The 25,048-nt window shown below is 44.5% G+C and overlaps 1 protein-coding gene across 2 annotated transcripts; it reads left to right on the forward strand.

The window, feature by feature from the left end:
* The first annotated feature begins 429 nt into the window (after positions 1–429).
* Positions 430–24,482, forward strand: LOC114882899. 2 transcript variants are annotated; one of them, XM_029200075.2, is made up of 4 exons: positions 430–603; positions 4,030–4,259; positions 16,329–16,759; positions 22,715–24,482. In XM_029200075.2, the coding sequence occupies exons 2-4, from the start codon at positions 4,121–4,123 to the stop codon at positions 22,892–22,894; spliced, it is 750 nt and encodes a 249-aa protein (XP_029055908.1). In that variant the 5' UTR covers positions 430–603; positions 4,030–4,120; the 3' UTR covers positions 22,895–24,482. The 2 variants fall into 2 exon arrangements, with proteins under 2 accessions (XP_029055908.1, XP_029055907.1); XM_029200074.2 differs by lacking the exon at positions 430–603 and having other exon boundaries at positions 3,079–4,259.
* The last annotated feature ends 566 nt before the right edge of the window (positions 24,483–25,048 follow it).

A 25,048-nucleotide genomic window follows, 5' to 3' on the forward strand; every position in this document is an offset into this window, starting at 1 on the left:
TACGCGGGAGAAAGAACACGAGGATGTTCGAGACGTTTCCTCCAAAGTGTTAAACTCCTAATCTTGGCATGAAAATTACATTATCGCAGTCGAAAGATTAAATATTCACAGAGAAAACGAAGATAACTTTTTACTGATGAAGCGAGTGAATTTTTCTTATTTGCCCATCGGCATTGTGCCACTATAAGGTGATCTCTATTCATAGAATACCAATTACTAGAAGTCATCGGTGAAATAATTTTTAAAAATAATCCGGTACAACGTTCGATCGATGAATTCTTCTGTGCCTCTATATCGTGGACTTTCCAAGTAAGATAAGCACCGTTACTTAAAGAAAAGTTGCGCGGAGTAGGGGTCCAGTAGTTCCTCGGCTCGTATAAGTACAGAATCATTCAAGATAAGCAGCCTTCACGGGACAGAGAGAAACATTTGTCGGGAACTCAGTAAAATTATATCATAACGCGGTAGTTAAACGTACTAATAATCTCTCGATTCTGTTCACGCTGCGACGAACGGTCTACATCAGCATCGTGGTAGTTGAAGATCGTACGTTCGAAAAGGAAAGTATCGCATCGTATGGAGTGAAGGGGCATCAACGAAAACGTTAGTATTTTTAATTACGAAAAACGAATCTCAAAATGTTTCAAGTCTTTTATTATCTTCGATGATAGAATAAATATTTCTTTTCTCATCGATGATAATCGATACGCCCCGGTTGCGTTGATAGCGAAAAGAAATTGAAACGATCGCGTTACCGAAGGTGGTAACTCGGTAGCTCGGTATTACCAGCTAATTAAGACCCGAATGAAATGTAATCGGCGCACGGGCCATAAATCACCGGCACGGGACAGACGGAAAGCGACGTTGGAAAAGTAGTTCGGTGCACTCGTGCATGTTCACGATCGACGCTCTTCGCATCCAGTCAATTAATATCTTTCTACGTCGGCGCTCGGGCGAATTTGATTAACTGCGCCGTGTGCATCTGCCTGAACTGTTGCTCGCGTGAAATTGCCGCGATCTATCGACTCCGGTTCGGCATTAAGCATCGATCTGTCGATATCGATGCGGCATTCTCCGTCGAGATGGACTTCAGTTTCTATCGTTCGTCCTGCTAATGTCATCTCTATGTAACGCCATCCCCGATATCCGAACGATTCACCTGGCCTTTAACTTCTCTCTCTCTCTCTCTCTCTCTCTCTCTCTCTCTCTCTCTCGATTGATATCCAATGACATTGTCTCCGTACGCCGTTTCTGCCATTAATCTATTCTCCTCTTGGCTTGTCGTCAACCTGACCCGGTGAATGCAGATAGTCCTCGATCGTTCGTCGATTCGAATGACTCGCTCGGAATCGGTGCATCGCATAATGCCACGCGTATTTCGTGCACCCGTCGTTGGACTCTTTGTCTCGCGGCTATTTGCAAGTCGAATCGAATAGGATGATCGTTGAACGATGGTATTACCGAGCTTCTGCCCGATTGTGTACAATATGCATACGTGATTTTGAAAATTTTGACCATTTCTGTGCGGGTGAATGCAAGTCGATAGAGAGTATGCGGAGTATGTTCGAATAAATGTTGACTTTTATTATTTAAGGATATGAAATTTTTAGAGTTGTATGTCTCTAAGAAAATTTTAATTTTTTCGTTTATATAACCTTGTAACCTAATTTATATATATATGTTTGTAAAAAAAAAAAAAAAAATTAAAAATATAACAGATACACAGGAGGGAAATACGGTTTATGACACTGGGTGTATAAAATACTCCAATATATGGTTTTTCGATTTTCTTTATTTCATTTTGTTAAATCCCGAGGCCCTCAATACAGAGTAATATGCAGATACTTATTTACATGAGGTCGTATCGTGCAAAAAGACTATCGTGTGCACTGGGTGCATCGTGTGCATTGTGAATCAGCGCGACACGGTAGGAGCGCACTGTGTATTCCCGTTTCTTTACCTCTTTACCCATTCATTGGCCAGATGAAAAAATTGTCACTCGGCCAAGTATCACGATCCCATGAATATCGTTCGCGTCGCCGCAAATTACGACGAAATTAAAATATTGTTTTGGTGGAAGATTATTTTTATCCTCGACATCGCTCGCGCCGACATCGAGCCGAGTCATCGGCGACACTCGGTTCGTGCATTCTATTCGAAGATACAAAAAATGAGTAGCCTCCTCCCCGTATGACGCAACGACGACACTCGAGTTACTCGATCACGGGGTTACGAGTGGGTTCTCGACGACTTTTCGGAGTCGATAATTCGGCTTGTAAAAAGCGCCGTATCGGCGAAACCGCTCCTCAACTACCCCCGTGGAGTTGTCCGCAGAAACTACGCAGTTACGCTCGGGTGTCGTTCCGTCGTGTCATACGCGCCTCCACGAACCGCTTCGGAGTGCATACAAGCGTGCCGCTCGCTTGTGTGAGTTCCCTCTCACTCTCTCTGCTGTCGAGATCTCATTGCTACATGCTACACGCTTCGCCTTCGTATTTCTTGTTACACGGTTAAAAGACAAATCTTTTATGCTCGAAAGACTGTCCATTTTATTCTACAACCTAATTAGGGAGACAGAAAAAAAAGGAGCGCAGTATAAAAGTGCATTGCGAATCGGAAAGAACGCGGCTGGTTTTTCCTTGTAAAAATTCCAGTTTGTCAAAAAATCGAATCGTTTCATCGACACCACAAGAGGGGACATTGTGCCGCGCGATTTTAAAAGTTTTTGATTTTTCTTCCATCTCTCTCTCTCTCTTTTTTTTTTACCCCACTTGACCCTAACCGGTAAATTTACAACAGCGCGACCACGGGCACACGTACAATCAGCCCCACCAAAGCTTGTTTCTCTAGTCCTTTTCTCTCGTCTCATCGGTTCTGAGTCCGGATGCGCGCGCATCGTTCCCCCTCCACGCCAATATCGCTTCCCCTCCAAGCGAGCATCGTTTCCCCTGCAAGCAGACACGGTCCCCCCACTACGCGAGCAACCGGCCGAGCGAGCGTAGTGGGGGAAGTCGGTTGCCGCCGCGAGGCAGAACGTGCGGCTGAAACGAAAGTTCAGAATCATTACCACGCCAGACCTCGAGGAGTATAGACGTGTTTCTCGTTACCCTAAGCTCAGTCGAGAGTTCTCGTGTCGCTTTACTTTCCCTCTTGCACCGTACACACGTGTGTGATAGCCGTGGCAGGACAGTCTCGAGACGCAACGTGTTACACCATCGAACCGTGTGCGTGCGTGCCGTGTGCGGATCGACGGAACGGAGCGAACGAAATAATCATTTCTGTTTTTCCCACGAATTACTTTTCGACGCGTATGTTCTTTCGCTTGTGCCTCGTGAAAAAGGAGAGGAAAAGCTAGTTGACGTAATCTCGAGTAAAAAAGACTCTCAGTGCATCGTGTGTCGTGTTTTCGATCGAAGGACATTGAACTCTGTGCCCTCGTATCCTGTGAGACGTTTTCGAACTGTCATCGGTGAACGTCGTCGAACGAGAGCGATCCTGTCATCGATCGCTCCTCACCGATCCACGGTGATTCGACCTTCTCCCTCTCACACACGAACTTTTCAATCCTCGATCGAATTGCAGCACAGAGAAGTGTCCTATCAATATTCAGCACCTATGGAAAGTGATCCATTCGAGGATCCACCTTACATACGCTTCAGACGACGCTGTTGAGGCGACGCGTCGGAGTAGCGGTACGATCAGGTGCGTTAGTGCGGTCCTTGTGCGTTGCACGCGGTCCACGTGCGTTTTGTATGGACAATCCGTGTGGCGACGAACATTGAGCGTGCGCCGTCGAAGCCGAAAGCCACGTGTGCCGCAACGAAAATATACGTTGTTAATAATACCGGGAAGGTCGGTACGCGCGATCTTGATCACCGTCGATTTCTTTGTCGAGCTCGACGCAAACGGCGGAGACTTGGTTGAAAATAGGAAGAGAGACGTTGTTCTGTGCGAGAAAGAGAGAGAGAGAGAGAGAGAAATTAAAGAAAGGTGGTAGTGCTTGATCCACAGACATTGGTTCGATTACAGTGGCAACGATTCGCGAAGAGAAGAGATCGAACAGCGCTAAGAAGCGAAGCATCGAAGAAGAAAAGTCCAGTGCACCTGTCACGATCGAGAAATGGCGATCCCGTTCGCTTTGCCGTCCGACGACGAGGCGGAAGCCCAGGGACAACAGCTGGAGCAACTGATGCTCGACCTTTACGCAGCTCTGCAACAGGTCCTTCGAAGCCGGACGGTTCAACATCCGTCCCGAAATCGTGAGTTCTACGATCTTTTAAGCATTCTTCTGATCTGTCTCGGAGCCTTCCTTCGTGTCTTTACACGGTTCTCGAACTATCCGTCACGATGACACTAACTATCCTTTCGCTACGTCGTTGCTCCCAGAGCCTACGTAGAAACGAAATTTGCTTGACACCTTACCGAATCTCCGATCACGTGCATCCTGCACATTTTTCGTTCTTTCTTTCTTCCTATATTTCCGTCACTTTTCGGCTAGGGATAGGCGAAAGACGTATAGCAGGAAGACGTATTAGAAGGCGCGAGAGGAGAACTTATGACTGTTTGCATGAGAATCATAACGTTTCCTGTCCTTTGCAAGGATTCCTGTATCTCGTTGCACTAGAAAGATTGTTAAATAATATTGTGGTTATTGGAAAATCGATGTGGTTAGATTAAACGTTAATTGCTCGATGATGAGTAGATTTATTAACGCGCTCACTCGATGCGCTCTTCTTCACATACTGTGATTGTAAATTTCCTCGGTGCTCCATCGATGGAGGAAATATCAAGATCAAACCGTTTATTATTCCTTTTTTTATATTATTCAACTTCTATTTATTTATTTATTTATTTATTAGAACATGTATTTTATTTTTTGTTACTCCGAGGTTGATTTACTTTGTATACACGAAACGATGAGAGTTATGTTACAATAAACTGTGTTTTACGTTGAACTTGTCACGTGCCACGCAATTAATTTCCACTCACTCCACTCGCGCTCCACGTTACGCTCTGGGTGCATCGAGTAGAAGTGCAACACGTGGTTGTCGCGCGCAACAACGCGGACCAGTTTCACGCGGAACACGGATTCTGGATAGGAAAGGTAAAGCACGTAATCCACGGGACAACCAGTCGTCATCGAGCAACCAAGTATCATCATCAGGTAAAAGAATCAAAGATTAAAATCGAGCGCATAAAGGATTCAGAGAATCGCGTGAGACGTAAAATCCGTGAATGTTTTTTCTTCGAATTCGTTATGGAGGTCTCGCGTCCTCGAGGAGCCGCGTGATCGTTTCCTTTCAGGTCGTTGACTCGTCGCAGATTGTTGCACGATTTTGTCGAAAATTATGATACATTTGACAGCGGTCGTTGTCCTGTGAGTCAGGGTCGAAACATTTAGGCACCGTCTAGGTCGTTGCGAGATGTTTCGACAGCTTTTCGTCCATCGTGATTTCGCATCATCTCGAGAAATGAATTCCTGTTAGCGATTCTTGCAATTCACGTTACTAACGTCTTTCCGGATCTAATTCTAACGCTTTTTTCGCTATTGTTTTCTATTACTAATCTGCGCTTATTCTTAAGATTCTTTTTAAGTTGAGCACACAATTGCTTTGAGTAGTGTAAATGAAAGCTGCCTTAAATGATTGTATAGACTGTAGTTTGATAGATTTAGTGGCTGTCAAAAGTTTGGAATCATTGACAATGAGATTGATACTTTGACTGCCACATCATTCATATCTGATTGTGAGTGAATTTTAACAGTCTGTCATTTATCTTATAGGGGATTTTTATTGAATACTTGAAAGTGTAGTTAATGAAAAGAGAAACTTGGATCGTTAAATGCAATAGTCCAGTGTTCTTTAACTGTACGACTCTGCAGTAAGAAAAGCATAAGAGACAAAGAGTTAATATATATTTTTGTTAATTATTTAAATCGTGAAGTGATTCTAAACTTTTGATCAGCATCTAAGATATTGACTACCATGGTGATCGGTAATGGTGACCACAGTGACTCCTGAAATTTTGTGTAATTAAATAATTTGTAAGAAAAAATAATGAACAGTGTTGATATTAGCCTAATACCATAATGAACCAAACTGAAATTTGAAAATTAATTAATTGTTAATTTGTGTGTTAATGAAATTGACTCCACTGGAGCAGTGAACCTATTAACGAATTTATCCTTCATTAGAACGATGAAACATGACGAACCAAAAATACCTAGAAACATATCTTTATTTTCGTATATTGACCGATTAATTAGCATACTGCTAAATCATCATTACTCAGGCGGCATCTTAACGCCCACCATTTATTCGACTATGACTAATGAAAAAATTTCAAAGGGCGGTAGTTAAATTGAAACCGACTCCGCCATAAATACTCTTTTCACGAGTTTCCTCGTTACACGACGTTTTCCCGTGCGCGGGACCAAGGAAAATCCGGCTCGTTACATCTGGCTCGGCAGAAAAGCCAGGAGAGCAGCGTGAAACGGAGAAACGAGAGCTAGAGGCGTAAATTGCGGTAACTTATATTCGGAGCATAATGAAACGAGGCTTTACGAGGGTGCAGCGAACGAAAGAGGGCGAGTGTAACAGATGTAGCGTGGGTGTAGAGCGGCCGAGAGAGTGTATGGTAGACGATGTCCGGCCGTGACCCTGCACCGCTGCTCCGAGCCTCCTTTACGGCTAAAGAAAACGTTCGGATCGACAGCAGAGTAGGAGGAGAGAGGACGGTCGTAGAGAGGACGAGAGATAGAGAGAAGAGCGATGGTCCGGCACACCGGAGTAAAACGAGCCGTAAAACGCGATGCAACGGCTCGTTCCCCGAATCTCGGATTCTCGATCGTCCGGCAGAGATTGCAGTATCGGACACAAAGTGCGCGCTACGACGATTGCTCGTTTCTTGCGCCGATACGATATCTGACAACGTCTGAAACACTCTCGGATGGCTCATTTTCGAACAGTCTTTCGAACTTAACGCGACTGAATACAATTGATTTTCGAACGATAACTTTTATTAACCCTTTGTACTCGAAGATAGTTAACTTGAAGCTTAAAGTAATCATTTTGAGCACATTGCAAATAGCCGCATTTCAAGTGCAAAAGATTGACATTAGAACACTTGATATTGGATATTATGTGAAGATATATTGAGAAATAAATAAAGAAAGAATATAATCATTCATCTGCCGTTTTCTCAAGATATTTTGAAAGATTTCTGTCTACGACCCCTTTTTACACTTAAGTTTAGTTGTAAATGCCTTGGTCGATGCACTCACAAGTCGCCCAATAATTGCATATCATTTAGAATATGTTTCACCGTAGTTTCACGAAGCAACACGTTGTTAACAAGCCTTTGATCCCCGTCGTCACGCGCGTGTAAATGCCCCGAAAGAAACCGCAAATTGCATCCGGTCATCAGAGTGTGTTACTGTTGTTTCGAAGTGACGTAATCTTCCTCAGAACATTTATCTCGTGTCTTGTCAAACGATATCAGCATGGTACTTGAATTCTTGATCTTTCGTTTCTAATTGTCATCATTGATTAACTTAAGAAATATTAGTTAAACAATATTAATCTAATTTTAATATTAGTATAAAAGGTATCAAGTGGTAGCTTAATCCTCGGACGGAGGATCATGGAGAAAGCTCTAATTTTAATTTAATTTTATATCTCATTTTATTTTCATTTCCTAAATTTTACACTGTTCCAATATACGAAACCCTTTTGTTCAAAAATTATAAATTCAATTTTATATTAATATCCTTGTACATGGAATGTGAAAAGAAATTCATATTCAATGGATCGAGTCGCGAATTTCAGAGGCGTGCCTTCGTTGTAAATCAAACAAGCGGGGTTGAAATTCGCGAACGGTCTCATTACCGGATGAAATTATGCGCCGAGATCCACGGTTCATTATTTTCCGAACGGAAATAGTTGACGGCGGCCGCGTGTGTGAGGGTCAATAACCATAGTTCGCCGAGGCGGTTTCGAGAGAAGATGCAGAATCTGCAAGAGCGTTCTCAGCTCGAGTCGGGGGTGGTTATTTATAGAAACAGCTGTGGCCAGCCCTGTTCGCCTCTTCTCCCGTGACATTTGCAGAAAACTTCCCCCTCGTCATCGTGCTCGCGTAAACGCGCCGCGGTAATAACGATTACGCGGGTTATCCGATAACGTGGCTTTTATTTTTCTTCTTTCCTTTCCACGATCTTCTTATTTCGTTTTCATCTTCCGCCTGTGTATTTATTATCATTCGTTGATATTACGTTCAGCGGTTCAATGAAATAAAAAATGAAATTGTCTGACTATACTTGTCCACCCTCTCTGCGAGTGACAAAATCTTGACCGGCTTACAGGATATCGGGTTAGATGGGTTACCCGGAATATTAGAGAACCGTATCCTATTCGGGTTAGGGATACAATCCCCGGTTACGTTTACAACGGAGTTATTGTTCGAAACCCGTTTCTCACGACACGAATCGATAACACCGAATCGAACCAAGTCTTCCCGTGATCCTTCTAATCGGAGGCGTTTAATTTCTTGGTAAAAGAAAGATCAAGTGTCGTCCGTGAAACGATAGCCCCTCGACACTGAACTTCGTATTATGTTACTTTGTCGTAAAGCTTCGAACTATTATCGACAAAGAGTGTCATGTCGATACACCGAATTTTGGGAGTAATCGATACACAATTAATGATTTTGTATCGTACTTATGTAATTTTCTCTGTTTCAACACGTTCATTGCTAATCAATCACCCGTTGACATGTTAATCTTCGGCAATTTAAGTGCCTAATTTTAGTTCCTAACTTTGGTCGATGTAAGTCAACAAACTTTTATATTGAATCGAGATAGCGTTAGTTCGATACTGAATTCACCTTATCATGGTTTTTCCCAGTGGAAGTCCGCAAAACGATCGATCAGGGACACCGAGAACGAGAGCAGCCACTGAAGTCTATAGATCCGGTGAAATATTGAAAGGAATTCGTCATCGTCGATTGTCCGATGCTCGAGGGTAGTTTTCTATCATTCATGACAGAAGCCAGACCTTATTGGCGAAGTCCTTATAATATTCGTTGAATTCGCACCTTTTCTTTATCTAAATCTCGTCGATAGTTTGATACCGTCACCGCGCTTTATCTTTTCATCAGAAGACGTGATCGGATCTTAGGAATAAGGTCCAATCTTCGTTATCTAACCACTGGTACTTGGCTTATCAACTCTATCTCTTCCTTTTTAATTAGCGAAATTTCGTGGTGATAATGTTCCTATAATAATTCTGAAGTAAAAATATTCATAAAATTTAGAATTTCACTGGGTAGCTTCTTAACCCCCAAATTCAAGGGTTGTTTTCATTCCACGAATTACTCGATAAGAATTTTCCCGACGCTTTTCACCATGTCCACGAATTGTGTTCAACTGGACGAGTTCCCAGTTCCGGCTAATTAACGTTTCCTTCACGAGCCGATTCTTATCCACAGTTTCGTGTCGTTTTAATTAGAAAAGAAAAAAAAGCGCTAATTACGCCGCTCGGAGAAGTCTGACGCGTACTTTTCAAGAATTTCGGAACCGACTGCGACCTCCGTATTAATATTCATCGAGCCGAACCGCTCGTGCTCCTCCGGTGTTATACATTTTTACGCTCCCCTGAGCGTATTCTTCGCAGGCGGCTCGAGAGCACGCGTCTCCAGCCGTACATGAAATTCGGCAGATTTTATCTACGTTCACCCCTTTCCTTCGATTACCTCGACCATGCTTACGAGTTCGTTTATCACCGCTCGTCATCGAGATTTTATCGAGCGTGAAGCTCGAGGCTCGCCACCTCCGCGCTTCCAAGCGCAACGCGTTTAACAATAGCTTCTCGATGCTCCACGTTCGACATTGTTTTCCAATTGATCGTTTCAACCTTTCAGTTAATTAATTACGAAAATTTTAGGCAACCGATCAAGTTGATCAATCAAATTGCTCTTGTATAATCATCAAATTAAGAATACTCAACATTTTTCATGTTTCTAGTAAAATCGAAAAGCTTGATGAGCCTTTAATAACAAAATTTATTAATTAATAAGGTGCAATAACTTCTTTGCCCTGAGAATTCATAATATTCTTTCAAAATCTACAATTTTTCAATTCTTCCAATTTAATATTCCTCTTCTGCTCGAAGCTGTTATGAAACAATACATTTATTATTCAAGTAGTCCGTCAATTATGATATTATAATATCATTGATTGAAATTCCGACTAATTGATCAACTCTATCAGCCGATTCAACGTAGCTCAATATAAACGTGCCTGAACGTGCAAGTGCATATTATTGTCAGTTTCATGAATATTCATCTAAGGAAACCTTAAAATGATAATCACGATATTGTTTACATCTTTACAAAGCGTACTCGAGAATTCCTTTTCTCTGCCGAAAATTTGCAACCGTCGAGCACTGAAATCTCGCAGAACCAGTTCTTTGTTTTTCTCTGCAGCGAACAGTCGCGAAACGTTGGTAGTATCGGTAATTTTCAAGAGAGTCGTGCGAAGCTCGCGAGGAAAACGAAGTGCAGAGAGCATTCTAAAAATATCACTTAGGTGATAGAACGCTGTGGTCGTCGAATTTTCCTCCGACACGAGCGATGCATTCTGCGTTGCACGTGCATCGAGATCGTTGCCTCCCCGATGTGTATCTCCTCCGCGAGAAATCGATTTCCGCTCGGCTACGTTTCTTAGCTGCCGATTATTATCCGCGTTGTAACGGAAAGGAAGACGTAGAGAGGAGCGAGGAGGAGGCGGGTGGGCCTTAACGTGCCCGTAATTATAATCGTGGAATAACGGAGGCAGAACGTGACCGACTTGCGGAACCTTGTAAAACGTGTAACGAGCAACTCGCCGGCTAACGATGTAATCAGCGATGTATAGCTTCTTCTTAGCGATTGCGCCGCTAACGGAAGTGGTGCCTCGACTTGTCAATTATTGATGCGAATCGAACTTTGGGATGAGTTTCGAAATGAATTTTTAATCTGGAGAAAATTTCAAGTCGGTGGTTGAACTTTGAAGATTTTTAAATCATCCTGTAATTCAATATTCTAGTTGTACTGTAATAACTTTTTCCCGTCATTTTCACGCTTAATGGAAAAGCAGCGGTCAGATCGTGAGTATTACAGGCGATCCGGGTTTCGAGGCTCGATTAATTCGATCGGCAACGAAATCGCGAGTCACGTATCCTATAGAAGTGCAATCAATCGGTTGAGCGAGCCTCGGCAACATAACTTTTGCACCGCAGAATCCGATTTAACGCCGGCTCGCGAAGCGGTGGACAGAATTTATTGAGTAATCGTAGACGGTCGTAGGAAATCGATGGCCGACTGCGCCGTGGCGCAACCTTGTTCCCTCATTTTTACCATTTTCCCCGTTGCCTGTATCGCGATAACGTATCTGTACCGAGCCGTTTCCACGCGGACCAATTGCCGCGAAACAATTCCCCGGATCTCCGGCGGCTAGGGTAAACGGTAAAAAGGATCGTTCAGGCGGGAAAAAATGGACCGAACCGATCGATTGTCCTCGATGCGTTTCCGTAGAAGGGGAAATTTATACTCGAGTTTGAGGTTTTACGAGATTTCCGCGAAGCATTCGAAAGTACCTGATTCCGTGCTCGTTTCCCGTCGAGCGTGCAAAGTAAGACGCAAAATCCTCGACTTTTGTGCGAGAAACGCTCGGTGCTGCGAGAAACACATTATATTCGAAAATCATCGCGCGTTTACGAGCGGTTTTATCGAATCGAACAGCAGAAATCCTGTAATATTTACGCGCTGTATCTTACGTTTTATTTTACAAAATTTTATATAAAACCGGATCACTTTTATAAACAGCACGTGTCTTTATTTAAAAAAAACGGATGAATTAACGCGGTGTGGGGAAAATCAGGCTTCTTGCAAATCGTGTAAAGATTAATTTGCAGTTCCGAGTTGGCGGGGAATTGATCGAAAGCCGGGAAAACGGCGCAGTTCGACGACTGATTGGTTGTCGCGGAAAAACGATAAAAACCGTGTCACTCGATGGAGCGAGCGTGCACAAGCGGACCCTTGCCGGCCCGTATAAGCGCGACACCGCGAGCGCCGTTCGCACGTGCAGCACGAAGAGTTTGCGAAGCGCGTTTTGCGCTTGTGTTGCGGCCTTGAGAGGGGTTCTTTGTGCGGTTCAGCGTTGAACGTGGCTCACGTACACCGCGATGCAACGCGGCACGCTTGCACCTACGCGCACAAAGTCGCGCGATCTTGCGGGTGCACCGCTAGGGTTGACGTTGCACACGTACGTACTGTAACAAGTTGCGTTGTACTTGTGTACAAAGGGCACTCCATCTGACTCACGTGTTCGCATATGCTACCAGCACTCGATTTGCTCCACCATTTTCTCTCTCTCTCTCTCTTCCCTCTTCGTTCATTTGACGTAACGCGTGTACATAATGTACATTGTCTTCCGTACATTTCTTGATGCAGTGTACGCGATTCGCTCGAAATTTTCTTGTTGTTCCTCTCCTCTTTCTACTTTTCTTTTTTATCTCCACGCGCTTCTCTCAATTTTGTTGCTCCTCTTCTTGCTTCCTCGAGTTCATCTGTTTTTTCCTCGAGCCACGCGTATTATCTCTCCAGTTCTATCTTCGTGGTACTTTTTTACTCGCCGTACGCACATTCCTTTCCTGTCGTGTAGCTTATTTTTTTTTTCTTTTTTTTTGTCAAAACGCTTGTTTTCCCTCCCTCCTTTGTCTTTGTCCCTCGTGCTAACGTAACGCGTTTTCTTTCCTCCTTCCACTCTTCCCTTGTTCTTTATATACTCGTTCTCCCCCTGTATATATACTTGTTCCCAGTCCTCTTCTTCGGTTGTTCCTTTCCTCGCCTCGCCGTCTCTCTTCCTCTTCCCGCGGATGCAAGCGGAGCCGAAGTTGCACGCGCGAGACCGCGAACACAGTGCATGCGGGTGTTGGCCACGTGCGCGCTGCACTTTTTGCTCGACTGCAGCGGCTTTTATAGGACGCGCGCTCTTGCTCCCTTTGCGGTCGCATCTAGCTTGCGCTTTATTCTTTCGTATCGCGAGGAACGATCGAGATACCCCTGTTCTTCGAACGTTCTCAAACGCTTCGATGTTAATCAGCTTATCAACGAACGCTCGAACAGAAGTAGATTTTTTCCGCGATGCGAACTGCGGCAAAAGCGGATCGCCTTGAAACGGCGGGAAAAATAGCGAAAAGACCGCGGCTGGATAAGAGATTGAACGAAATTGAATCCCTGGTATAAATCAGAATTAGGCTGGCCATTCGTCACGCTTAACGCGGCCGTAAATTAACCGCGAAGCCGAGAGACTCCGTCTCTCTCGCGCGAGCAGGTTATTAGCGAGCATTCCACGAGGTCCGATAATTAGCGGATCCGTTTATTGTATAAATCTCTTTCGGGAAAGGCTGGTTCTCACGCGGTTGAGTAGTGACATTTCGCGTAGGAAATGCGCGCGGTAGAAAGCAGACGAAGCGGAGGTTCTAGGTGGTTGAGCAGAGACAGGAGCGTCGATATCTTGGGATAAGCGTGTAACGTTGTCTCGCGCGGAGGCTGCGGTTTTGCAAGCGGTGAAAAACGACGAGGGGCACCGTGGCTCGTCGCTTTTATTGCCGCCGCGAGATTTCGCGATCGCACCCGGCCACAGTCGAACAGCTAGGCGACGATGTGTGGCCGATGATAGTACTCGCTCGCTCGAATTGCACAAGCGAAAGAGAGTCGAGAGTGGCTGCAACGCGCGCGGACGTTTACTCGAAATGTCAAGGATGCAACCGCGTGTGCTTGCTCGCTCGATTGCCGCTGGACGCCGAGACAATGGCGGCCCGAGGCGCGAAGAATTGTTATTTTGTCACGCATCGGCTCGATTTACGCGCGCCCCGCGTTCCTCGTCGCGAAAAACCAACGCGCTTAAATGTTTCTGCGAGCCCACGGGCTAGTCTGTTATTCGATCCGATTGCACCGCGGCGCAGCGGTTCGAGGAGTGGGGCTTCTGAACAGATAACGAGACGATTGTGAAATCGAGTCATTGGATTGAGTTTGATTTAGAGCTAATTCTGCGTTGTTTAACTCACGCTTCTATCGGTAAATACGATCGACACAGTTTTTTATCATTCCTCTTGTTTCATGATTTAAGTACTTAACAAAAGAATGGTCATTGAATTATAAACAAGTGTAACTATAGAGTCTTGTGATTCGCAATTGCGGATTTCTGTAACGCACTTCTTTAAAAATAATTCATTAATATTTTGAATAACAAATGAATCGTTAATAGTGAAAAGTGTCCATAAATAGACTACAATAAATTTTTGTAAAAATTTAAATAAAAACTTGTATTCAAGTCGTATGAAAATTTATCTTAATCTGACATTATTGAAACTGATATCTAAAAATGTTTTACATAGTTATCTTTATCTTTATTTCAGAATATGCCATCAAATATTTATTTATAACAATACTTATCATAACTTCGTTAAATCTGTTCGTTGTAGTGGTTAAGAAGAATTAGGGATTTTAACAATCTGCTCGAATTGAAAGAGAGTATTAAGAGACGTATATGCTCGTTTAATCCCGGCTAGCTGAGGTACGGTAGCAAATAATGGTGCTGCTGGATGAGTCAGTGATACAAGCACGATTATTCATACGTCCGCGCGATACGATGCGGTTTAAGCGTCTCTCAGATTCTGTACTGCGACGTATTCAAATTTTCTGAAACGTTCTCGTTACGTGGTTAATCATTGCAAAAAGATATATAAGAATCATAGCCTGTGAAAAATCATACGCGAAACCATTTTCTTCCATCCACATGCGCGCGTAACCCCTATAACCAGGCTAATTACCATTCTGGTAATTGTACGTACTGCGTCGTAAAATGAATTAAACAAAACAGAACGGTTAGAAGTAGCGTACCCAACGAACAAATCCTTATGGTCACCAAGAGAAGGCTTCGTTGAGGTTAATTACCATCGGCCATGACCTCTCTCGTGTATCCCGCTCTTAATTATATCGAAGGCGGCGTAGAAACGAGGGGACAGCTTCTCGAATGCATTTATGTTTACCGGTTTCGGGTGAAATTACGCAGCGTTTATCTCGTCGGGACGTCGGAGAGACAGAACGAGTCACTTATCAATCGGAAAACGCTTCTTTTCTCGGAATAATTGTCGCTGATAAACGGCTTGGAAAGCGTACGTTCATTGACGAGACACGCGGTCTGCCATGACCGTTCGATAATCTAGCTTTTCCCATTTATTAGTATTACACGAAACCGGATTGTTTTTCTGAATTATTTCAATTTAAAAAAAGGTTCATTTTGTTTCTGCGGCAATTGATTTCGACTCGTCTTTTCGAGGAAACGCGTTTCGAATGATTCTGTTCAGACACGTGGAAATTCAAAACCGAAGGCTAACGTTTGGAGCGCTGCAAATTTTCAGACAATCATTAGCCAATAATGTCGTTGCTTGCCATTACAGAGCAGCACGATTGCCTTGCCGTTGTCTATCTCACAGTGGCATTAAACCTTATAAGCGAACCGGCCGTCTCAGCGTGCGTAGATAGATCGTAGCATTTCCATTGTGTGTGACGCAACTCCAGCTCTGCGCCGCGATTAATTATCGATTGTAAATTCAGATACGTTGAATCGCGTTTGCAGTTTCGTCGATTGCGCACACGCTGTATCGCGGGGCCATCGGTTTTCGGTAAACGTTAGAACAGATCGCCCCGAGGCTTCTAAATGGCGATGATGAATTCATCGAGATCGCTATCGAGGAAAGTTTGAACTTTAAGATCGGATGTAAGTTCATTTCACAGTATCGTGCGGTTGTTGGGTCGAATTTAACAAGATATATATTGGAGATACGAATTTGATAGTCGTGATTAATTTAATAAACTATAGATATTTATCTAAATTTCAGATATTTTGCAGTTCGATAATTTTCGGCAGTCTAATAGTTAATTAGATAAGTGGTAGGACGTTATATGATTGGAAGGCTTGTTCTGGTAGCTTAATTGTTTCATCATCCTTTGTTGATTAAGCGGGATAATAAAAAGGGAAAGCTGCAGATAATTGATATAATAGCAGTGTAATAAGTAGGATTTGTATTGTATGTAGCTGCTATTAAATCTAACCCTGACGTGCCGTGTTAATTGCAGTGGGTACAAAAGTAACGCCTCTTGTTTTTTTTTTTTTATTTGAATTTATTTCCATCACGCTTACAATACAAAAAAGAACCATAATTTCGACAATTAACATTAACAAAAATTTTTTCCTCGCCTACAATTTTAATTTTTCTTTGTTACAGATCGGATACCACGGCGAGCAGCCGACGGTTTTGGATCCCGAGAACATCCGGTGGTCTTAGTGGACTCTGATCTGTCCCGATTACCGTTGCCAGATTTGGTATTGTCCGCCGTGGAGCAACTTCCGGCCGCGACGCCTCAGGTGACCGTGTCGGCGCCAAGCAGCCCTACCAGGGACGCGGCCTTTCAGTTTCCGGAATGCAGCGGTGACGAGAACGTGCTGGCACCGACGCCTAACCCTAGGCCACGGCCACGAAGACGCAGGCTCGCGTCCGAGTGCGGTGGCGCCGCTGCCATGAAGAAAGGACCCGCAGAACCTACCTGCAACAACTGCTGCGGCCACTTCGGTCAGGCATTCAACGAGAGCCAGTGGGCGAACGTGGGTGCCAACCTGAGGAACATTGCCGACGACTTCCACGCGTCCAAGACCAAGGTAGGTACACTACTTTCATTAATTAATTATGTTAAAAATAAAATTATTCGACAACGTACACGTTACAAAAGAATTCCCCCCCAAAATTAAACGATTTAGAAAAACTGAAGTTAACAAGTTCGCCCTTCCAGTAGTTCTTTATCTCTTTTCTACATTCGAGTAAATCACCCATCTAAAAAATTAAACATTTTAAAAAGCATCCACGCAGTGGATATATAAAAGCCGGAAGCACACATTTTCCAGCATATTTTTTTCTCCAACGAGATCAACCAGACAGAGACGGAACAATTTTGTCGGTCATCCGACGAAACGAATGCTCCCTGTTTCCCTTTGTTTTCAACTTTCCGCGGTTGAACGCGCGGCTTATCGTCGCTGGAAGCGGTAACGCGAACTGTTTACGACGCCGGTGTACAGGTGCAAAGGCGGTGTGCTCGGCATAAAAATAATTGCATCGCGTACCCTGTCTGTCACAATTCCAACCTCCACCCCCGTGGTGTTTTTCATCCGTCGTAAAACTACCCCTGGCGTCCGCGCGAACGCGTTATAAAAGCTGGCTGAAACACGGGAATGTCAGAGTCGTGTAAAATAAAATTCGTACCGGGTTGCTACTTTCGCTTACTCAATTTGGAAATTAATTTTACCGTCCGCTTCTCGACATACCGAGAACTGTCCAATTAATGTGTAAGGGATGAAATAGGAATTGAATAATTTTCACTGACTCATGACAGAAGTGCTTCTTAGAAAAATCATGTTTCTTATCTAAAATTCTGTTCATTAAGGTGTCTACGGTTTCCCAAAAAGCCATTTACCTCGGAAATAGCCAGGTTTCGATATCCACGATTTAATGGCCTCACGAATGATTCAGTATCTCTCGTTTCCTCGTTCCTATCTTTCTCTCTGTCCGAGTGTATCGGAAGAAAGGAGAGAAATTGTCGTCTCGAGTGGGTCAGACGTGGCCATAAACGCGAATTTAGTTATATCGCCGGCAGCGTCGGTGTCCCACGGGCGCAATAAATATCTGCCCGCCAACGTTAAGACGTCTAGTATTGCTCCCAACGTGTACGACCCCTGCCACTTCATCACCGTTCGCTGCCGATCGCTCGATCAAATATGTATCGACACCCGAAACGGGTGCTCCACTGATTTTACGAGCTCGCCTCTGCTTGTTTGTCGCGCTTTACCTCTCCGCCGTGCCGGACGCTCGAGGTGAGAAAAATAGGATGCCCGACGGTTTTATGGCGGGACGCGTCGCTTGTACAACGTCCTGCTGAAATTGATTGCGAACGGTCGTAAAGGAATTACGGAGAACCGTCGATAGAACGAGAATAGATGGGATGTTGTTGTTAGGTTCGATGGAAACGGGGAAAAGGGTTTAGCATGTACCAGCGACCAAAGGTACACCGTGTTATTCGTCGGACGATGTTGCTATGCTTTCTGAACTTTAATTGATATCAAAGCGTTGATCGTTTAAATTCATTCTAAACCAATCTCTGATTACACAATCGCGTTAATTTCATCGGAACGATACAAGGAATGGAAGTTCTAGACCAGCGAATCGATATAAAAACAGAAGTAATCCCTGAAGCAGTCGGTCGTGAACCGTGAGATCGTCGTGAAAAGAGTCGAGGATAGTTTCTGCGGACTCCGGACGATTATTACGCCCGTCCTTTCTAGTGTACGTCGTCGGCGGGAAGACCGGTGAGGAGTCCTTTTACCGTTTCACGAGATTCCTCGTGATTTACCGTGGTCGATTGAAAGAAAGAAGCGGAACTAACGACACAGCGAGAGGGGACGAGCAAGGAGAGGAAAAGAAAGATGAACAAGGGTGGAAGGGCGTGACTCTTTTATCCGTCTCGGCTTGATTCGCTTTAAAGGTCCGCGGCACCGTGATACCCAATCCTGGAACGTCTAATTATTGCTGGTTAAGTGACGGTAATTGAAGGGGACGAACGGATCCGTGAAATTAAAGAAATCTCTGCCGCCTTTGGACCGCTCGTCCGGGATCTGATACCGATCGGTTCTACAACTCGGTAACTCGAGCAACTGGCTTGGCTTGTTGATAATACGAATCGTGGCGAATTCTCGACCAGGGAATTGTCTCCTCGAGGATCTTCCTCCGTTGTTGTTTGCCTTCATCCCTCTGGGGGAATCGAAGTGTCAGATTAATCCGACGATGGTCCGGGGAGACACTCTGTTTCCCCGTGTTCTCAGAGTACACTCGTGGATTTGGATCATCCATTTGATACCCTGTTTCACTTACTTCTGGCTGACAGAATGGGTAAAATATTAAGTGTTATATTTTGGGCACTTAAATTTCATATATAGAAAGTTAATAAAATTATATTCTAAATAAAAAGAAAATTTTCTATTAGGTAGAGAATATACAGTGATTTTAGATAAAACTCTACTGTGTGACAGAGTGAAATTATTTCATAGTTTCCGGAAACTTTCTCCGTACGATAAGAGCAGGTGTTCTCAGTCGCTCGTTTTCCACGTGAAATATCAATAACTCGTTGATTGTAAACTGTCTTTACCCGATGTCATTCCGTCCCACCTACCCGTCCGTGATGTCTATGGGGTGAAAGGAGAGCCGGTCGATCGAAGAACAAGTAGTCGTGCGCGAGTTACGAGCCCCTTCTTTCCCCAATGGTCATGGGAAGCCAGCGTTTTACATATGCATGGAGAGTAAGCGAGCATGTAACGGCTAAGTGGTCACATCCCCTTACGTGAAAGTTAAGTGGGCATGGCAGCACGAGCCGTGGCCACGGGCCGAGAAAATTATCTTCAATTATCTCGTGCAATCGCGAGCATTCTTTCTCTCCTTTCCTCCTGCTCGCAATTCCCTTTGACTTCTTCTCTTGCTTCATATTCCGCGGAGATTCCGTTTAACGCGTTAACTACCTTGGAGTTTGCTGAATTTAATCTGATCGCATACAAAAATGAGGACAAAAGGAAAATTGCACAGACAATTTGAAATATTATATGGAAGTATTAGAAATAAAATGGACAGAAAATTATCTATACAAATTTCCTTCGGTTAATCCGTAATAAATTCTCGTTTAAAGGGACATAACGTCCAAGTACCACGATTATATTTTCCAAGAAGCTCCTTAACCAGCGTTCACGGTAACGGGGAGAAAATTGCACCACGGACGCAGTGCAAGACCGAGTTCCTCGCGGTGGATCGGATTTCCGCGAATAGGGAGAGCAATCTTGGCCAAGGCGCAGCTAATGAAACGTTGCACCGACATTTATCAGTTATTCAAACGATCATCCGACGCGCAAATTGATACATTAACCAGCAACCAGCGCCGGTAGCATAACGGATCTCTCTCGGTTGGTAAACAAGAAATGGTTCTCTGGCTTTTCTTGCTAACAGATCGGTCGTCTCTTCTAGAGCACGCGATCGTCCTTAGCTCCGACGTCTTACTTTCGTCGTTTTAACAAACCCTTGCGAGAATCCGACCTCGCTGAGAGATTTTATGATCCATGGCACCGGTGTGTTTCTGCTACCTGGCCTACCTCAAAGTCTCGACCGCAAACCTCCGTTTTCCATTGACTTTTTCTTACGTGACTCGGCGAAACTGAGCTGCGCGAACGGCCGTTTCCATGGCGAACCGAGCAATTACGTTGCACAATAATTCTGGTGCAGTAGCCGGGGCTGCTGGTCGGCTCCTATCGAGACACTCGTTTATCGTTTACATCGTTACGGTACATGTTCGAGTCAAGCCTAATGGTTATCGAGAGGAGTGTTGTTCCGATTGTGTCGATTTTTCGTTGTGGTTCGTGATTTACGATAAGCGCGACCACGTGGAAGGTGTATTGTTCTTTTGTGGTGGCTCGTATCAATCTTTTCACGATATCAGTCATTGTTTTCAGTGGTTAAGCTTGGGAGATTGAATCTGTTGATGGAGTTCGTCAATTTTTATTTCACTACTTTATTTGTCATACTTCCTAAATCCTACGATTTGGTACTGTGAAAGTTTATCTTCCAGTTTAATATACAATATTTTCTTAATTGATCACGTATCGGTCTTCATAGTTTAATTGGTTTTCAAAGTTCAACCTCTTTTCCTTCCTTACGACAGAAAAATTTCTATCTGTAACAAGATTCCGTGATAGAATTTCCCAAGGAGGCGGTTTCTACCATGCATCTCTCGCGATGGTGGAAGTTTAATTAAATTTGCAACGCACGCTTTCTGAATCGACGATGCGTTTCTTAAACGAATTAAAGCGTGATTCCTGCCGGCTGAATTAATGACCATTATTCTGGATACTCGAATTAACCCTTGCATGATTAATTTTTGAAACTTAAAAGTGGGTAAGAATCGACGAAACTTTTGCAACAGAAACGATACGCTGTTCGTTACGCTACTCTCCTCCGCGAACAATTCGCATTTACTGTCCGGGCAACGATAAACTTGAAACATCGTAATCACCGCGACCCGGTCGTGAGCATAAATTTCGCGTTTAACCGCTGGACGAAGCGCGAGCGAGCGAAATCGCGTTGCTCAAGCGAGCGTTCTCTTCCGGGCCTCGAGCAATAAAAGCCGACCGCCAGCTTTTCATACGGCAACTTCGAAATAGAGAAAGTCGTCGTAGTCGCAGGTGGCTGTAGACGCGTGAAACAACAACCGTCACGCCCAGTTCTCACTTCCTCGGGACGATTCCGGATAAAACGAGGGTGAAAAGAGCTCGTACGAGAGCGTTACGGGGTTAGAGTGTCTCGATGAGAGTAGAAACAAGGCGCGAAGAGTACAACAGAAAAAGGGGACACTATTAATTGACGAGGAGGACTCCCACGAGAAGACTCCATACACCATAATTCTTTCTTAATGTGACGCTTTCCTTAGCTCCTATTGCTCGCACCCTCTAAGCGTAAGAGATTACGCTCAGACTTTCTGTGTCCACACTCGTATACGTAGATGTATTTGCGGAGAGACGAGGAACGAGTCTGATCGAAGCCGACGATGACCAGATATTATAGCCACCCCATAAAAGCCTCTGCTCTCGGAGATTGAGCTCTCTCTCCCTGTTTCTCGCCGTTTATTATTGCACGTCCGGCCAGCGCGAGTGGATTAAGACGAAACGAGGATCGGAAGTCGTGCACGGGGAAAGCTTGCGGCTCAAGGGTGGCGTGATCAAGGGGAAACAAAGAGTATTTCTCGCAGAAAGATATATACGATTGCTCGCGGGAAACATTACCATGGGAGCTTAGGGGGTGGCTTGATACGGATCTTCGATCTCGAAACGATTAATATTTTAACGAACCTTCCTTCGACCTTTTCCTCGGCGAATCGTTATCGATAATCATTCGTCGAGTTGATTTCAACCTCGACGACTAATTGGATAATGAATCGCTGCTGGAAGTTGTAACGAAGACGTTTTGTAGCGGGCTTCGAGGGGGTGAGGCGCGATTCTTAAGCGAGAGGGAATTGCCTCAAAGTGGAAATTAATTGACAATTAACCGGTATTAATACGCTCTGCTTTCTGATTTGTGTTTCGAGGGAGTGACGATGGACCTTCGTCGGGACATCCCTCCCTCCTGCCCTCGTGTAAATTCGAAGGGATAAGGGAACTCGATAAAAAAAGAGCGTGGAGCTTTTTCTATGCCCGGAGGCTTAGCCGCAAGGAGTGTCGAATCGACGGTAATTCCGTCCAATTAGGACACTCCCAATTAGGAGCCTTAGCCCCGTTCCCTTCTTTCCTCGCTCACCCTCGTTCCACCCTACGGTAGCCCCTTTGATTCTCTTGCTCGTTCTCGAATCTTTGCCACGGGATCGAGGAAGACATCGCGTGCGAGATTTTAAGAATCGAGTGCAGGAAGTTGAGGGTGAAAATGAAGAGTAAATTTTCTCTACAAGTATTTATTTTTATAAAAGGGATACAATTTTGAGGACAATAGTCAGGGACGAATATAAGGTATTGACGTATCGTTTCCGTTTCCTGTTTCAGGCGGCCGAGATCGAAAAATCCAGACTGCCCGCGATGAACCCGGGCTTCGCGAACTCCGGCAACGCGGCCGGTTCCACGGACAGCCTCCTGTCCCTGTTGATCCCAGCACCGCTCCGGGAGACCCTGTGGACGACGGTGGCCCTGTACCTTGGTTGGAGATTGGTATCTCGTCTTCGATAGATGCGACAGTATCGTCCCGTCGCCGCGGCACTCGGCGACGGTGATGGCTCGAGGACTCGAAGAACGATCATCGACGCTTGGAACGGCACCAGAGGCGACCAGGACGACGAGCTGTCCACTGGTGAACCGGCAACTGGTCCTTCCAGCTCGTCGGGGATTCCTCTTCAGGGTAGCCACTCTTCTGGAGGTTCTTCCAAGATCGATGCCACGGCTAGAAGAATTGCGAACAGGACGAACGTACGGACATCAAGGTTCGATGGTACGAATGTCGGCGGACCAGAAAGGAGGGATGACTCCTGGTGGACGTCCTGCGGCAACATCCAACACGATCTACGTTACGATATATTTTCTATGTATACCTGTGTTTCGCCGACGATCGAGAATGCACGTGTGCTGTTTCATCGCCTTTGGCCCTTCCTCGATTTGTATCCTTACGTTAGGAACGAAGAACGGGAGGAACAGGACGAGGGATTCGAGGAAGGTGACAAGGACGAGGATGATGTTTTAGATAGCGGGATGAACGACGACGACGAGGATCGAACTCTTCGATTTGTTGCTTGTCGAAGAGTCAGAGTTACCTGAATTACCATTTCGATGATGTCTCTCGCGTTAGTACTTTGACGATTGATGTATACCATGAAGAGAGAGCCAAGTGATTCTGGCTCGACGACGAGCAAAATGCTCGTGGATCATTGGCAACGATATCTGTCTAGCTGATATTCCTCGTTCGAGTCAAACTCTTCATGATCGTCAGGCGGATCGATTCGCTGGAAGATCGATCAACTGGAGACACGTGTTTCAGGTGCATTCTCGCTCGTGTAGGCGTGACATGGTCACGTTAATGAACAGAGAGACCTGTTCGTTGGACCGTGTGCTCGATCGTCCGCCTTCAGGTGTCACAGTTGAACAAGTCAGGTAAGAGAAATATGATGTTTCTCGTTTAGAGTTGTTTCTTTCGAAGAAGGTGACGATCGTGACACGGGTGTCTTGGTGAGGGTTACGGGGAGCTAAGGACGAGATCCAAAGAGGACAACCCAATAATCAAATGATGATCTCATTACGGATATAAAATAAAGAGAATTAAATAAAGTAGTGTGATTACGGGAACGGGGCAGGTAGGGAAGACGCGCGATTTTTCTTTCACGGTTATTCGTCTGTTTCTCTCTCGCTCACTTCTCTATGTGTGTGTCTCTATATTTTATTCGTAAGGCAACCGATTTGTCCCGTTCCCGTCGGTAGGAAGTTATTTTGACGTGGCTTGTAGATAACGCGGTTACCTAGCCGATTCAGGCAAGGCAGAACTCAATCTGGGATATAATGACACCAGGTCATGACGTCTCGCAAACGATCGAAGATCCTTCAACTTTTCATCGCCTAGACAAATTAATCGGAAGTCGTAGAAATTTGAAAGAAAAAAGAAATATTCCACAATTTTCGACGTTTAGATAAATCGGCAAATGAAAATCGGATCGGATATTCGAGAATTGTCAGACGTTTATGGCGATGGTCGAATCATCTGTACATAGAAAGTATCTCGAGGAGAGTCTCGGTATATTCCAAAAACAAAAAAAAAAAAATGAGAAAAATGTAAGAAGCAAGAATGCGAGCAGGTAGGGAAACGGGCGAGGACACACGTAACGTGAGAGGGGAGCAACGTACTGTATTGTATAGAGGATTTAAACTAAAATAATAAAATTCAGTAATAAGTCGACGTTTTTAATAATTAAAGTAGATAATCGATAGACCGAGGATCGCAGCATCTTAATTGGCTAGCTGCGAGTCCCGTGTACAGTTTTCAAATGATCTCCGGTAGCTTAGCTCTTAGTGGGCGCCCTCCTCCACGAAGGACGCCTTTTTTGGCACTCTGGAATCAAGGGCTTTCACCCTTCGCTCTGACGCGCCACTTTCTCTCTTTCTCTATTTCTAATTTCTTTATTTTCCATCTTCTGTCTATGTTTTCTCTTCTTCTTGTCCATTAACTTTGCTCTCACCGTTTCTTCCATTCGATTTCTATCTTTTTCCTCTTCTTTCCTTTCTGTTTCGTTACACGTCGATCCTTGCGATTTCGCGTAATTAATTAATTGATCTCGTTCATTAGCGTGTATTTAGGTCTCGCTGTTTGCGTTCCCGATAATCGGGCGGTTTCTCGTCCCA

This window comes from Osmia bicornis, chromosome 1 (genome assembly GCF_907164935.1).
Source record: "Osmia bicornis bicornis chromosome 1, iOsmBic2.1, whole genome shotgun sequence".
In the NCBI taxonomy this organism is placed as follows: Eukaryota; Metazoa; Arthropoda; class Insecta; order Hymenoptera; family Megachilidae; genus Osmia; species Osmia bicornis.

Bases quoted from the DNA above. Each gene is read 5' to 3' on its own strand.
- LOC114882899 (XM_029200075.2), top strand. From the start codon at position 4,121: ATGGCGATCCCGTTCGCTTTGCCGTCCGACGACGAGGCGGAAGCCCAG. The intron at 4,260-16,328 runs GTGAGTTCTACG...TCTTTGTTACAG, and splicing joins TCAACATCCGTCCCGAAATC to ATCGGATACCACGGCGAGCA. The intron at 16,760-22,714 runs GTAGGTACACTA...TTCCTGTTTCAG, and splicing joins TCCACGCGTCCAAGACCAAG to GCGGCCGAGATCGAAAAATC.